The sequence below is a fragment of the Haplochromis burtoni genome, unplaced genomic scaffold, assembly GCF_018398535.1.
Source record: "Haplochromis burtoni strain Fernald_Lab_line unplaced genomic scaffold, NCSU_Asbu1 Contig_3, whole genome shotgun sequence".
Taxonomy (NCBI): Eukaryota; Metazoa; Chordata; class Actinopteri; order Cichliformes; family Cichlidae; genus Haplochromis; species Haplochromis burtoni.
Window position 1 is genome coordinate 6,817,326 of NW_024582364.1, and position 16,720 is coordinate 6,834,045.

A 16,720-nucleotide genomic window follows, 5' to 3' on the forward strand; every position below is an offset into this window, starting at 1 on the left:
CGCACGCACGCACGCGCGTCCAGTCTTGGCTGGATATTTTCCAAAGGGCACAACTTTCAGATACTATAGAATTTTTATTTATTTATTTATTTAATAGCTAATAGCTCTAATGCCTGGCAATCTGTTTTTGGCCATTCAACTAAAGAGATTGAGAAGATTAATTTATTTTCTGCCAGTCTGTTTGTAACAAAGTGCCTTAAACATACAATTTAAATGTAACTGCAATCAATTGGTCCAGTATGTGTAGCCTCAACATTGGTTCATCCCTTGAGCTCGGTGCCTTTTTGTGCTTGAATGCTTCAAAGGCAAAAATAAATGAATACATCCGTACAAGGACTAGAGTGAAAATTAGTGAAAAAGCTGCTAATGTCCAAAGAAAAACTTTGAGAGATCTTCAGAAATTCTGAAGATGTATTTCTCATGACCATAATCAATAAAATAAATTATATAAAAAACGTCTAGATTTATATTAAACCACCAATTTATGAAATTTTATTTAGATGTATGAAGTACCTTTTGTAATGCATGTTTGGATAACCTGACTATATAATGGCTGTCCATTTATATTGTATTTCTTGTCCTTTTTTTCCTTTAAGGCATGGTGAATCGAGAGGTACTCGAGCAGGTAGAGCGAGGTTACCGCATGCCCTGCCCACAGGGCTGCCCCGATTCACTGCACGAGATGATGAAGCAGTGCTGGAAGAAGGAGCCAGATGAAAGGCCGACCTTCGAGTACATCCAGTCCTTTTTAGAAGACTACTTCACAGCCACAGAGCCACAGTATCAGCCAGGAGACAACCTCTAGTCGGGAGGATCTGGGACTAACTCTGGCAAACCGCGGTACATCGGCAGAGATCAAAATCCAGGAAAACCAACGTTTCTGCTGAAGCTGCAGAAAATACTTTTTTTTTTTTTACAAACTTTTCCAAACTGACATACCCGATGTAGAGGAAGTAGAGGTTTGTCCCTTGTGTACCTGGGGGGCCAAATATGTGGGGAAATGTCCAAGCGGGTTGAACTCTGAGAACTGTGCATATCACAATAATCCATATACCGGTAGGCTGGCCACAACACTGTGATCCAAATTTTCAAATGAATGGTTACTCGCGGATGCATTTTTTTAATGAACGTTTTTTTAAATGAGAAGTTCCCCTACCCTTCCTCCAATCCACCACCTTTTTTAAATTAAATTTAACAACAAAAAGTCTTTGATATTCGAGTGAGAGCTTTTATATGTATATGAGTTTGGTATGAATATGTAGGTTGATAAGAACAGACTGCTGACAAATCAAAGGAAAAACAAACGGCGACTCAGTGGGCACAAAAGGAGCAAAGGATTCGAGTATTTCCTTTAATTTGTCAGCCATATGTATGTAGTGGGCGCCCAATTACTGTGTGAGATGTTACGTATGTGCTCTGACTGTAAAGTGTGGAGCATTATGAGGTGGAATAAATGGAGGAGGAAAAACGGTGGTATCGTATGGATGCAAGAATGTACTGAGAGATGACCGCAGATGTACATACAGTATGTATAAAAAGTGTATTTGAGCAGGTGTGACGAGGTGGAAGAAGCAGGAATAACAAGTGTTTTATATGAATCTTTTTTTAACAGGGTTGTTTGAATCTCAAAATGAAATTTTCTTCTTTTTTTTGTCATTTAATCTGGGACTTGAAATCATAAAGAGGTATTTTGCTAATTTACAAGTGCAAACAGTTTTTCCTGATTAACGTTTTGTATAAGAAAAGAAAAGATTAGACAGTTCAGCTGTGAAATTTAATTAAGATTGTCTTCATCTTTCTATAAGATTTGCTTCTTGTCTTTCTTTCCCTGTTGCACAGCTCTGATTGCTACAGAAGATTCTTGTAGATTTCTCTTCATTATTGCACACATCTACACAGTCGAATTTTGCAGCGCCGTGACTGACGGTGCAGGAGTCGCCATACGTGGGACTGTGTGCAGATCGACACTGTTCTCATTTCAGATTTTGCTGGAGGGAAAAGCTTTATCCAAAGCTACAACCTCAATCAAGTATTCTCATAGGTTTGAAATGCAACTATGCAAAGCCGTGCGTGTGGTGATGTTTAATGAAGCATCTCCAGTGGTATTTGCATGTGAGCAGCTCCGCTCTCCTATGATTTTCATAGTTCAGTTCCCGGCGGTACAGATGATATATCACTTCGTGTGCGAGTTAACTAGAAACAGACAGACAAAACAAACACCTGGCACACACTGTGTTCCAGACAGGGCTTTAGTGCTTTTACAGATCAAAATCTAATAACAAATTCTTAGAAATGCTTCCATTCTCTGTCCAGGTGTGTGTGATGGGGAAATTTGGGAGTATGAAAGCTACAAAGATGTGAACTTTTTTTGTTGTTGTTGTTGTTGTAATTCTTTCTGTTCATCACTCAAAGAACATGTGTGATTGTTCTTAAACATAAAGACATGGGGACTTGAACTAGTAGGGACATGAATAATGAAATGAATGAGAAAAGTTACTAATAATGATTTTTGTACAGGGAAAAAAAATAAAAGGTTTACTCAAAGGTTACTTTTACTACTTGTGTTCTTGACGAGTTGCAGTGATCTTCTTGAAGAGTCGGACCCAAGACGTCCAGGTGTTTTCTTAAATGTGGCTATTTTTAAAAATTCATTTAAATTTATGCTTCTTTTTACTTTACTGAATACTGATGATTTCTGACTTTGATTTGACATTTGTAGATTTCAACAAGATGATGGCTACAATACAAACATGCTTGAGTTGTATTCACTGTTGCACACTGCAGTATTACTCATCTTCAAACCTGTAAAGAAGCAGAGAAAGCAATACCTAAATGATCTCCACCGTCGTAGTAAAACTGATGAATATTGCATCAATATTTCAGAAAGATTCAGCCTTTCTCTGCCTTTTTCTTTTAAAAAAAAAAAAAAAGGACAAGTGATACTGACAAAAGCATGGGTGAAGGGTTCAGTCATTCTGGCTCTCACCTGACCATCTCCTTGTACTTCTCCAGAGCCTCTCGAGCCACATACTGAATGAAGGCTGGGTCCTGCAGCTCCAGCTCGCTGGGAACCGTGAGGGTAAGCGGAGGAGAGTTTAGGATGCTTACCTCCACCTTGGTCTCACGAACAGCCTCATTCTGTTCATTGTGGCTCTCTGGTGCCACCTGGAGAGTGGAAGAAGTCATTTTACATCAAGCACTCCTTTGCAGTGGCATATACAATAAATATTCCACTTTTACGATCAGATTTAAAATTTTCCTTTTTGCTAAAGCTTAAAGTTCGGGCTGGATCAGATGACTGAACCATTCCTATGTTACACTGCTATAGGTGAGTGCTGCTGGGGAGGGGCTTCCCGTGATGCACCGAGCATTTCTTCTTCACTCGTCTCTTTTCACTCTGTGCATTTATTCTCCACTACTGTGTTTAATCATTAGCAATTAAACTCTGACTCTCTTCTATATTTTATCTTTTGTCCTATTTTCCTTCCCTCACCCAACCAGGCATAGCAGATGGTCGCTCCTCCCTGAGTCTGGTTGTGCCAAAGGTCTCTTCCTGTTGAAAGGGAGGTTTTTTTCCCCCCATTGTCACCAAGTATTTGCTCATAGCAGGTTGTGTGATTGTCGGGGGTACTATTTTATAAATGTTTGCGATTTAAATTCGGTTTATTGAAGATTTCAGAGTTCCATGACAAAAGCTCTGTGGATATACCTCCATTTAAATTTCTCTTTAAGAAAACATATCTGCTGTTTTTATTTCATATTTCATCATAGCTTTGCCACCTCTTCCACCATCCCTCCTCACCTTGGTGATGTGGAAGATATTTTGTGGAGCGCTGCTGTTGCTCACAGCCTGAGCCACCCAGCTGTATACAGCCGACATGTTGCTGAGCCAACTGACTGTTTCATCAGTGTGGTGCTGGACAATAGACAAGATCTCATCAAACTGCTCTTTGGAGATTTCCAGCAGCTGAGAAACGTCATCCAACTCCACGTGCAGTTCCCGAACACTGGGACACTCTGGAGCCAAGAAGAAGATAAAGTTTTAAGTTTCAAAATGTCAGCTCGAATAAACGTCCAGGTTGAGGCTGGTGGTTGCTCACCTGTGAGCAGAGCTCCCTGGCAGTTCTCACACTCGCTCTGTAGCTGCCAGCACTCAGATGTCTGTCTGCGGAGGGCTCTGCACAGCTTCCTGTTCTGCAGGAAGCGAGGAAGACTTTCCCTCTCTACAACAGAATTTTTTATTTATTTTTTAGTTTGCTAACACTTTATGGAACAGCTAAGAATAATAAAACTCAGTCTGTACAGTTAACTTACAAATATGAAAATGCACTGAAATTTGTTCAATTACATTTAAAATGATTTCAACTCAGTAGTTCCAAACCATGTGACACTGGGAGCAAGGAATCTGCATATTTTAATTCCAACCAATTCCAGCAGCAGCTCGGTTATAAATTTACAGATGGAACCAGAGAAATCTGCAGCTGTTATCATTTTTTGTATATTTTTAACCACACTGGCACACGTGAGGCAAACTGCTCGGCTTAATCATTACCTTTCTTCTTCTCCTCCTCCACTGTCTTGTGGATATCATCAAACACCTGGGTCACCACAGCTCCAAACTCATCCACCACACTTTTAGCAAAGTCAAAGAAGGATTCCAGTACTTCCTCTAGTCCCACACCCTGCAGGAAGCCCGAGTCCCGGGCAGGGTCGTAGGGATCAGAGGTGGTTTCTTCCATCAGGATATCGGTGTTGTTCAGAAAGGCTCTCTGAAGAGCTTTGTCAAGCCTGCTGCTCAGCTTAGAGACCAGGGTGACGCTACGGTTCACGAGCATTCCCACTTTATTGACCAGTCTGTTGAAGGAGTCTTCCATCTGGACGATCTCTGTGTCTGTGTTGTTATCCTGGTTTACCAGAATGTCCCCTGCTTCCAAGTTGGGCTCACGGGGACCAAAGCGCCGGGAAACTCTTTTAAAAAAGTTTTCTACCTACAAAACAGAAGTGATGGAAATTACATTTCACAGAATAGAATAGAACAACTGTGATTTCAGGATTGGGAGATAATTCAAAAACATCCCATTTTAGCTGAATTTAGCATCTCCTACTCAAACATCAGGATTTATTTTGAGGTATTGTTTTATTGTTAACATACAAAACAAAAATGCTATTATAACAAATACACAATGAAAAAAATTAATTAATGATAATAAATTAATAAAATAATATTTCAGTTTTTGTCTCAGTATGTATCTATTTTTAAAATGGATTTGCACTCAATTTTTATGACTCCCATTACTGACTAATTTATTCAAGCGACTTCAGTCAAAGTTATTCAATGCATTGTTATGAAAATACAACAGTCTGTCAGTGGGAGAAGATTGCGCCAACTGTACAACTGTCATTTTTCAACTGAGAACATGTAACTTTATTTCTAGCAGCATTATTTGAAGGGCATGAAAGTCTCCATACCTTAGTATGGAAAGAAACAAAGCCCCTGCGGCAGGTGGAGGTATAGAAGTTTTTACATGCATCCTCCAGACAGGGTCGGCAGTCCTCCCACTCAGTCTGCAGGGAGTCTTTGCACTGCTCCTCTGCCTCTTTTAGCTTCTCAGTCACCTCCTTGGCTAGTTCTGCTGCCCCCTGGTGGTCCAAATAAGATTCTTTAATATATTTTCATCATCGACTTGAATCTTTTATTTTCTTTTGCAGGAAATCAAACGTGGATCCAACCTTCTTCTTTTCGCTGCTGTTTCTCAAAGACCTCATCAGGTGTTCATGCTTCTGCTCATTCCTCCACATCACCTCCTTCATCTGCTTCACCCCATACAAAGCTCTCCTTACCTCCTCATCCACAAGCTTCTCACCACCCAGTGACAACTCTGAGAAAACAAAAGGAAACTGAGTGCATTTTAGTCTACACATAAACACACTATTAAACCCTAAAAGTTTAATATTAAGAACAAGAAACACATTTCCTTCAAAGTCACAAATATTTCTGAACAAAAGAATAATTAGATGAACCAAATCTACTTGGAAGTGTCTGTTCTGCAAACTCACGTTTTAAAGTGTCCTCTGAGATGCCTTCACCTTGATCCGTAGGTACAGAATCGAGGAGACCCAGCGTCACCAACAAAAGTGTTAAACCCAGCAGGAAGTTCATTTTGGAGCTCTGTCACAGCGACTAATAAAAAGTCTGACAGGATATACCAAGTGTGGTTTAGGGGTTACGTATGAAACCGACTCACATTTAGACACTGAGATTTAAACACAATTAGAGCCTATCTGTGCATAAACTTTAAGATTGTTATCAAAAAGATCGTTTTGCAAAGATGAGTAAGCAAATCATGGCATCATGGTGACCTCTCTTTTAAGGTCACTAGATTAATATGCAAATAATGCTACACATAGTTACTTCAAATGTCAGTTTTGAGACTGACAAGAACTTTTTGAGTACAGCTAAATCTTATTTTTTTATGTACATTACAATTACAAGTTATAATACTTTAAATTGATAACAACCTTAATACATATAGCATGTTCATGAGTATTTTAAAACCTTTTTAACTTGATATTTATCCCTAAACATTTAAACATTCCATTGTTTTAATAGTCAATGAAATGAATGCCACATGTGAACTATATGCACAAAAATAAAAAATACTCAAAATAACAATTATACTCAAAATTATGTCAAGTATATTAAGATGGTGAACACCTGCACTTTGCACTTGGCTTTACTGCACTACAAACTTCTAAAAAGGACGATGAAAATAACATGAATATATAAAGAATATACTTATTTCCCTTTAAATGTAACTACTCCCCAGAGAGTGAGCTGCCGAGGCGGAGGTTTGTGCTCTCTGGAGTTTTTTTCTTAGGCTTTCTTTTCTTTGCTTTCAAATCTAACAATTTGATTTATTTGTGCTTGCATACACAAATCCATCTTTGTCCATTTTCAAGAAAACAATAAGTGCTATCTAGTCAGCCACAAAGGCGACAGGATTTAAGGGTGAGCGTGAGCCTGATTTAACGTGGTCATATAGAAGTCTCCCACTTGGTGGCGCTACACAGCCACTAGGCGCTGAAAAATCCGGATGATCTTATATCGTCGTGTTGGTGTTGATCCTGGAACAACATAGTAAATGTTGTTCCAGGATCAACATTGCAAGTGACCAATCACATTCTTCTGACGTTATTCTTTGGCGCACCAAGCCATTCGTGCATTTATGAAATTCCAGTGTTGCAAGGACAATATCAATTCTGCTTAGCGTTTATTAAAAGGTTGGGGTTAGGGTCAGGGTCAGATCGTGCGAAAAATCCCACCTCTCTCATACTTACTTCTCAGTTACCATATTTGTTTACATTTCACCAATAGTTTCCTGCACAGAATAGTGATCACTATACTTTACTGCATTTAAACAAATTTAACTTATATTGTTTAGAGCAATGGTGTAGCCTGTTATGACTCTATGAGGAGGCTTTGCCCTTTTTCTTTTCTTATCTTTTTATTCATTTGGCTGACTGAGTTTAGTTTTTACTTTAAGCAGCACCAGTGTGAGGTCAGCAGCAGGCGGTGATCACCAAGCAAAAGGCACTGTAGGGTCAAATTCAGCTCAAAAATTTTGCAAGCTGTGTTACCGACAGGGACATCTGCTGTGTCAGGAGGTTAAGCTCCATAAAATCACAAGGATACACAAAAGAGGAAACTTTAAAAATACATTTTTGAATTGTTTTGAGTTGGGTTGCCAGTTTGGTAACAATTAAATCATCTGCCTGAATTTTCTAGAGCCTGTGCCTCAGTTATAAGCCTCGTGAGTTACACAATTTGGCATGCAGCAGGGATTTACAGTAAACAGGGATGAACTTTTTAGGGATGTGCTAAAAACAGCTTCTCTATTCTATTTTACTGTTTCCAGTTTTTATTAAAATATGTTTATACTGATTCAACTATAACCCAATAACAGACTCCTGTCTTTTCCTTGGCGTATCTCACTTTTTGCCCTTTGCCAGCTGACATCCAGGATGAGTGGGTAAAAAAAAGGGGGAAGAATGGTGTAATTTTTTTTAACATGATTTCATTATTTATGGTTATGGTTATGAATTTAGGTTAATTTTTAAATACAGCTGCTGAATATTTGAATTTTATTTATGGCAATATTTAAAGTATCTATCTATCTACAACTGTTGCTGTGCTATCACAGCTCATGGAAAATTTCCGACTTCACTTAGAAAAAGCGTTAATGATAAAAGTTAGCTGAAGAAGTGTTGATTAACTAAAAGACAAACATAACAACAACAGAGCGATTACATGAGGCACAACTCACCAGCAGCAGACTGAAGGTGCTTCTCTGTCGACCGAAATAAACAAAGTGCTCGGTGTGGACAGATCTCGTCAGGATATCTTGACCTGACGAGATCTGTTGGTAATCTTTCCACTTCAGCTTTATCCTATTACTGTCCTTGCTTGAGGTTGATGCCCGTTAATCCGGCAGTCGTCACACTGACTGAGTGGTTTGTTTTGGACAAGAGACTGCTTAGTCACATCAAACGTACTGTTGACAACCAGAAAAATGTATTTATTTCAAATGTTGTAATGGGGTATCGGCACATGTCAGACAAGACTAACCATCAGAGGCCAGAAGTCTTGTATGTGCACATTAGAGGCTGAAAGGTTTGAGCGAGGTTTACTCTGTGGCTGGCTTTTATATGAGGTGCAGAGAAGATGTCCCTGAAGGGATTCAAGTTAAATAACCACAAAAGAGTCAAAATGTCTCAGAATCAACTGCAAATTCTGATTACATCTGCCAGCAGCTGTACATCTGTGTAAAGGCTTTTGGAAATGTTTGCTGCACACACAAATATTAATGTTAAATTAACCATTACCAGTCAACCAAGCAACCAAGCACACATGGTTGTCTCAGTCCTGTTCACACACACACACACACACACACACACACACACACACACACACACACACATAACAAACAGTCAACAACACCAACACACACACACACACACACACACACATGAGTGATATAAACACAGTGAGCTGAGCTTTACACGTTATTCTTTCTGTTGTTAAGCTTGTTTTGGGTTTTTTTTAACCTGAGCCGGACTGATCTCATAACCTATACTGGCACAGGTGAAAGAGGTGAATAGTACACTCTGTTATATATTATATGAATAGAAGCCAGTCCAGCCTATTTTTTAGTAAAGGGACACATTCCTCTCAGCAGAAAGCTGTTTCCATTAAAAGTTTTCATTCTTGGTCAAATGTGAGGGACTCTCTCACTGCTGCTCCCATCATTCTCAAAAATGTGCCCTCTTTGCATGGTGTGACCCAGATAATAGAGTCCTTATGAATAATAATCAAAAACAGGCAGTGCTTCAGCCTCACTGACACCTTCTGCACCTGGTTCCTATAACACTGCAGGGCAAACCCGTTCCTCCCATGTCCTTCCATGGCTCAGCTCAACATAAAACAGTTGAATGTATAAAATGGCACTTGGCTGTGTAAGATTTCAAGCACACAATTACTCATTGAGAAATTCAGGTCAATTTTATTTATATAGCGCCAAATCACAACAACAGTTGCCTCAAGGCTCTTTATATTGTATAGTAGACCTACAATAATACATACAGAGAAAAACCCAACAATCATATGACCCCCTATGAGCAAGCACTTTGGCGACAGTGGGAAGGAAAAACTCCCTTTTAACAGGAAGAAACCTCCAGCAGAACCAGGCTCAGGGAGGGGCGGGAGAAGGAAAACATGCTGTGGAAGACAGACAGAGATTAATAACAGGTATGATTCAATGCAGAGAGGTCTGTTAACACATAGTGAGTGAGAAAGGTGACTGGAAAGGAAAAACTCAATGCATCATGGGAATCCCCCGGCAGCCTACACCTATTGCAGCATAACTAAGGGAGGATTCAGGGTCACCTGGTCCAGCCCTAACTATATGCTTTAGCAAAAAGGAAAGTTTTAAGCCTAATCTTAAAAGTAGAGATAGTGTCTGTCTCCCGAATCCAAACTGGAAGCTGGTTCCACAGAAGAGGGGCCTGAAAACTGAAGGCTCTGCCTCCCATTCTACTTTTAAATACTCTAGGAACAACAAGTAGGCCTGCAGAGCGAGAGCGAAGTGCTCTAATAGGGTGATATGGTACTACAAGGTCATTAAGATAAGATGGGGCCTGATTATTTAAGACCTTGTATGTGAGGAGCAGGATTTTGAATTCAATTTTGGATTTAACAGGAAGCCAATGAAGGGAAGCCAAAACAGGAGAAATATGCTCTCTCTTTCTAGTCCCTGTCAGTACTCTTGCTGCAGCATTTTGGATTAACTGAAGGCTTTTCAGGGAGTTTTTGGACATCCTGATAATAATGAATTACACAAATAGTGCTGGGTGTGTGTGTCATGTTTAATATTGTGGCACTGATCAAAGTCTGAAGTCCTGGGTTGAAGACATAAGCAGAGAACTGAATTATAATGAATGAAACTGTTAAAAACTGTTAAAAACTGTGCCACTCCTGTCAGCTAAGAACAGAAAACGGAGGCTACAATTCACACTAGGAACTCATAAGGATCCTTGCAAAACAGGTGAAAGCCATTGATAAATTCTCTTGATTACAGCCTGTTTACAAAGAGGAGCAGGGATATTAGACATGAAAACAGATACAAACATTGGAAGTGACTTTTTGGCATGACACCTGCATTAGCAGCATGCACCTAATAAAATGTGTGTGACTGTATTTATTCATCTGATAACCCCTTTATTCAATATTTGCATCTTTTTCCATTTTATTGAGCAGTTATTTATACAGACCAAAAGAGAATCAAAAGAAGTGTGGAGCACTATTGTACTCAGATCCTCAAATGAATACCAGAGCTCCTCATGTATTCTGGACGCGCTAACACCTCGTGATAATTAGCTCCCCAAGCGACCAAAAGAGAAAAAAAAATCTTCTCCAATTTCTTCACATTTTTAACTGCGCGTATTTAAACAACTGGAGCTCCTCTTAAAAAAGTAATAATAATAAGAATGATGACGTAAAAATAAAACTATAATATGGAAAATCTGAAAATAAAATAGAAGTCTTCTACCTTTTATTTTATTTATTTATGTATTTATTTAGTTAGTTTGCCATGAGACAAACATTTCAGTCCACTCTGAGTTCTTCTTCGGTTTTGTGTTTTCGGACATAAAAACTGAACCAATAACGGGGAACACAACATTTGGAATCACTATAATTCAGAATCATTCTCCCATATTAAGACTGGGGAAATCAAAATGAACCGCACAATGGCAGCTGTGCGCTGTGTGTGTATGTGCAAACACCCTCTGCAGACGGTGCGCACAGATGTGAGGAACACGTGGTTTCTCCAAGCAGCCACTTCCTCTCACGTATGGATTCCTTCACTTTGGAGTTTCTCCTGTTACTCTTGCGGGTGTGACTGGAGCGCTCATGACTCGGATACACCCTCAAACTCAGCATCCCTTCCAACAACCACATAACTATTTTACATTTTTCCTCCCTGCTTTTTTAGAACTTCTTCTTCCATTTCTTATTTTTAGCAAAGTGCGTCCTTTTTATGCAGCACTAAAGTTACCTGCGCTGAAGGAGGTCTAGCTTAAAGAGCTGCGGATGGAGCTTTGAAATCTTATTATTGTTATTATTATTCTTTTTAATAACCTATCAACACGCTAAGGAAACCGGGAAAGCCCACGGATTCAAGGTGCCTTGGCGCATAACGGGAGGTTTCGGGCAAATGCCACTGCGATGCTGTGGATGTGACTTCAAACAGCAGCTTCACAACGGTAGAGTCCTGTAAACCACAATGAAAGGTAAGCTCAGTCTGGGGACAAAAGTTTTAAAATGATGGAAAATATCTAAATAGCAAACTTCGGTCTACTTTCTGTTTACCCCACATTCCTCTCGCGCTTTTTTGTCACACTTTTTTGCGCGCGCGCTCTCTCTCTCTCAGTCTGGGGCATGAGGAATGCGTAGGCTACAACTGGCGTCTAACATCTGGAATCAATTAAGGCACTCTGTTTGGGATTGTTTTGCATCTGTCCACTGCTGCACATCAAACACTAACCCGTGTTAGGAGAACTTTTCAAAACTGAGGAAAAAAATGAATCATGGTGCAGTGTGTGACTGCCTCGGGAGGGAGAACGTGTTGTTTTAAATCAAGGTTTAGATAAAGATTTCCCAGATGCGATTCTCATGTATTGCCCTGGTGTTTTGGACTAAATTAAGCTCCTCCATGTCAGTCTCTGAGGTCCAAGCTTTATAGGTCAGTAAGCTGTTTCCCTCTTACAAATAACAAACACTGGTTACTGCCATCTTGTGGTCTCTCTTAGAGAGCTTCACATTTTGACCACATTTTTGATCATCTCTGGGATTTCACATTATTTCCGCCCAGCAGAATGACAGACATTGCCCTTATACTTTCAATTTCTGATATTCCTGATTTTAAAACAAATATAATAATAATAATAATAATAATAATAATAATAATAATAATAATAATAATAACAATAACAATAATAATAATAATGAAAGGGAATGATTTATGGCCTGACCATCAAATTAAAGAATTTAGAAATTATGGCACTGCATAACCTCAATGCAAAAACAAAAAAAAACGCAAATCATATAAAATCCATTAAGGCAGGTAAATACTTGCTAGGATCAGACTCTACAGAGTCCATACTCTGTAGAAATAGAGGAAGTGCATTCTGCAATCTGGGCGCAACAGCTTGGAAGGCTCCTCTCGAGTTCTGAAACGGGTGTGGGGGACCACTAGAAGGTTTTGATTCTTGGCCCTTTCTTGTTTAGACAAGTAAACAGACGATTACAGTAGTCCAGTCTTGTAGAAAGAAAAGCATGAATTATCATCTCAGGTTCACTTTTTGACTCAATTAATCTAAGTTTTGAGATGTTTCTCAAATCACAAAAACAGGTTCTTACTATCCATTTTAAGTGTCACTCCAAGGAAAAAGCTTGACCAAGAATAAAACCTAAATTTGGAGACCTTGGAGAGTTTGTGACCTTCAGAAGGCTTAAATGAGCAGTATAGCAGAATATCACCAGCAAAAGATGATAAGAAACATCAAGAAACTGCTGTGTTATCTGGCCTAAAGGAAGAATGTACATCAAAAACAGAATAGGCCCCAGCACAGAGCCTTAAGGAACTCCACTCTACTGAATCCTACTGCTTATTTTTATATAGATATACAGACATGGAAGTGTATTTTTTTTTAAATCTAATCTTACAGATACTGCACATTGCTAATACAAGCAGAGATTTTAACAGAATAAATATCAGTATATTTACACTGTTTATCTGTATGTATTGTTACTGCTTTCATTTAAAATTTGAATATAAATGTGAAGGGACGTCTTAATACAGAAGATAATTAAAGGCAAATAGATACTTATAGAAGGCAAACACAAAGAGGCACTGGACTGCTGTAGGATTCAAGTTTTAAAATACTGATGTTGATGGGGCCAATATATTGGGCGATATTAGCTGTTTTTCAATATACTGGTATCAGCATTTAAAGAAGAGATTGAAGAAACACCCTTCAATTGTGTTATGATTGTTAATGCAACTTCTTTGTTGTCAACACGTTTGGAATGCTAGCTGATCCAAGCAAAGTCAGGCGGCGCAGAAACAAGTAATCCACCACTTGCTGTGACAATAAAGCACATTATTTTTCTTTGTATTATCTTAGTAATGACTCATAAATATCTATATATAACAAATGTTATTGAAATCTGGCAATGTTTCATCTGTCCGGTAGAAAAAAAATATCAGCCAACATATATGTCAGAGTTTTAAATCAGTAAATATCAGTAACGGTGTGAAAAATCTTATATTATTATTATTATTATTATTATTATTATTATTATTATTATTATTATTATTATTATTATTGTTACATATTTTAAACTTTCTTTTCCATGCAGGACTTTGTTTATATCCGAGAGACAGATGGCCTAACCTTCCAAAATGGACAAATTGTGTCCTCTCAGTATTATGTAACTATTAGTCTCACTAGTATCTGCTTCTGGAATGTTAAACAATCTTTCTTAAGTATCCTGGCCCCATGCAGCAGTACGCATCGCCAAATCCAAATAACACTCACTTTGACTTGCGCTTTTTTCAGGTCAGCCCTTCGGGTAAAATTCCATTTCCCAAAAATGACTTTTCAGCAGCTCCAGACTTACACTGATACAACTATTGTAATGGGATGTTTTCATGTTACTTAGAAACATAAACAGGAAAGAGGTTGTTGGGGGTGTAGGGATAGGGAAACACAAATTGTAAGATTGGTTTAGTATGTTTTACAACACTTTAGATTGTTCTGGTCACCTCTTAGCTCCATCTGCTCTCTGTCCATGGGGTCTGCTAAAAGGTCAGAGTCATTTATTTCAGTACTAGACCTTGGAAAGAGGCAGCTTCCCATCACACATTTCTTACTTCTCCCGTTTCCAGCTGAAGAAGCACTGATAGAAAAGAGTCACTGCTCTAGTCTTCAGACATTTATTGCCCCTTTTAAGGTTATATAGATGAAAAAGGGGGGTTTTGTGATAAGATTATTGGGACATGTTTTGTTTCTTTATTTTCATGGGTTAGAGTTGTTCCTACAGACATGGGAGAATAATCCCACACAGTGGTTTTGGGTTCAATCCTGTCAAGGTTGGACATGTTGATAGTCTGACTTAGACGACCTCAGTTGGACAAATTTTGGACATGTTTTTAAAATGTTTAGGGCAGATTCAGTGGGCAACAAATATACATTTCCTATATGATTTTCTTACAGTACTCATTGAGAGAGACATGGTTTTAAATATCCTCTACAAAGGAATATTTTGATTTAAATTGACTGGAGAAGTCTGTTCTTTATTAAACTGTAATTTGTGTAGAAAATAAAAGCTAATCTTAGGGTTTCAGTAATGTTTCAATCTCTTCATCAACAGGCACAGTTTACAGTATATTCAAGCTCACATCTCTTTATTTCTGTCTGACTGAATTTAACATTGTATTGGTTTTTGGTTTTTCTTTTTGTTTACTTTCCATTAAATTTTATCCCTTTTGCTGTTCTCCTTCCAGACGACTTTGCTGATGAGGAGGAGGTGCAGTCCTTTGGTTATAAAAGGTTTGGTAAGTATAAAGTGACTTCTGGAACCATCTGCTGTGACCACCTTAACTGGTTCATATTTCTTATGACACATCAGTGATTTTGCACACTTTTTTGTGTGTGTCTTGGCTGTAGCCCATCTGCAATAATCCTTGAGGTTAAATGCAGACTGCAACTCATTTCCGAGAAAGGTACTTATTTTTGGCTTTAGCTTTCATTTTTATTTTATTTCTTTGTTATAATAGAAAAGGATTACAGTGGAACGAGAAACCACAATATCCTGGGTGTTCCTGACTAGCTGATAACTTTGCAGTTTTATCAGCACGTGTGTACTTCTGTTAAACCCTGAGCTATATAAAACATAAAAACTGCCTCCCACTGGATCTGTTCTTGGTATGTATTTGGGTCTTATGCAGACAGGTTTGTTGACTTACCCACTCATCAGGTAATATATATATATATACCTCAAAACAGATGTTGTTAACATCCTAGATGTATGGCTATATTGATATCAGCCATTGGCTTGTGACATATGCAGAATCTGTAGGCAACAGGAAAGATTTCTGATATGTAAAGTGGATCTGAGAGTCCACAAACACTACATAAGATTTTCTTATACAGAGGAGGTACCCATTGTTGGATGAAAAATGTACATTTCAGACATTTCTGTACTGGCTTTACTTTTCAGACACCATGTGTGGTGCTTAAATGGAATGCAGCTTCCTGCAATTCCCATAAATGCCCAATAAAAACAGATCAAATTTTATCCCTTTAATATTTGAGTGTTACAGAGTCCTTAGTGTTTATGCAGCCTAAATGCAGTGGGTGAAATACCTACCTTAAATAAGTTAAATCAGTTTAAATTTTATGTGTAGAGATCCAATTTGCAGCAACAGTCTTCTAATTTTAGGTAAAGAACCTACAATTAGAGAGAAACAAATCTACAAGCAAGCATTTAGTGACAGTGGGAAGAAAGAACTCCCTTTTAACAGGAAGAGACCTACAGCACAGCTAGACTTCTGTGTGGGGGAAGCTGTCTAACATGACAGTTTGGAAGGAGAAGAGAAAAAGGACAGCATAGGGAGAACTTTTGGAGAAAGAAGACAAGTCAGTGACACACAATATTAGCTTGTAATTGCATTATTGGTGAAAATAGGTGAGTGAAGAGGAAGAGCTCAGTTAATTACGGTATAGGAAGTCCCCCAGCAGCCTGAGCCTATAACAGCATAGTTAGGTGATGGTTCAGGATCACCTAATCCAGCCTCGACTATAAGTTTAATCAAAAAGGAAAGGCTTAGGTCCAGTCTTAAAACTAGAGAGGGTGTCTTTGTCCTGAATCCAAACTGAGAGCTTGTTCGATGGGGGAAGGGCCCTTAAAGCTGAAGGCTCTGCCTCCTGTTCTTCTCTTGGAAGCTCTAAGAACCACAAGTAAGCCTGCAGTCTGAGAATGAAGTGATGTATTGGGAGAATATGAGGTCTCTAAGATATGATGAAGCTTGATTATTCAGGACTTTTTATATGGAAAGAATCATTTTAAATTTAGTTCTGGTTTTAATCAGGAAGAGAA

At 38.6% G+C, this 16,720-nt stretch overlaps 3 protein-coding genes across 5 annotated transcripts in view; 2 read left to right on the plus strand and 1 right to left on the minus strand.

The window, feature by feature from the left end:
- The window catches only part of yes1 (YES proto-oncogene 1, Src family tyrosine kinase), a 33,276-nt gene extending 31,472 nt beyond the window's left edge, over window positions 1–1,804 (plus strand). The window contains exon 12 of the mRNA XM_005912433.2: window positions 597–1,804. Coding sequence (XP_005912495.1) covers window positions 597–805 — 209 coding nt within the window. The 3' untranslated portion in view covers window positions 806–1,804. The remainder of the gene's footprint in view (window positions 1–596) is intronic.
- A 427-nt stretch (window positions 1,805–2,231) lies between these two features.
- Window positions 2,232–8,432, minus strand: clul1 (clusterin-like 1 (retinal)). Of its 2 annotated transcripts, XM_005912434.2 has the most exons (9): window positions 8,325–8,432; window positions 6,058–6,193; window positions 5,731–5,879; window positions 5,470–5,640; window positions 4,553–4,988; window positions 4,101–4,223; window positions 3,803–4,017; window positions 2,987–3,165; window positions 2,232–2,802 (listed from the first exon to the last, which is right to left on the minus strand). In XM_005912434.2, exons 2-9 carry the CDS (start codon window positions 6,158–6,160, stop codon window positions 2,787–2,789), a joined length of 1,392 nt encoding a protein of 463 aa, XP_005912496.1. In that variant the 5' UTR covers window positions 6,161–6,193; window positions 8,325–8,432; the 3' UTR covers window positions 2,232–2,786. The 2 variants fall into 2 exon arrangements, with proteins under 2 accessions (XP_005912496.1, XP_005912497.1); XM_005912435.2 differs by lacking the exon at window positions 2,232–2,802 and having other exon boundaries at window positions 2,983–3,165.
- Window positions 8,433–11,396: 2,964 nt separating this feature from the next.
- The window catches only part of colec12 (collectin sub-family member 12), a 44,761-nt gene continuing 39,437 nt past the window's right edge, over window positions 11,397–16,720 (plus strand). Inside the window, exons 1-2 of one of the 2 annotated variants that reach the window (XM_005912432.2) lie at window positions 11,397–11,847; window positions 15,126–15,176. In XM_005912432.2, coding sequence (XP_005912494.1) covers window positions 11,841–11,847; window positions 15,126–15,176 — 58 coding nt within the window. In that variant the 5' untranslated portion in view covers window positions 11,397–11,840. The remainder of the gene's footprint in view (window positions 11,848–15,125; window positions 15,177–16,720) is intronic. The other variant, XM_005912431.3, reaches the window with a different exon arrangement.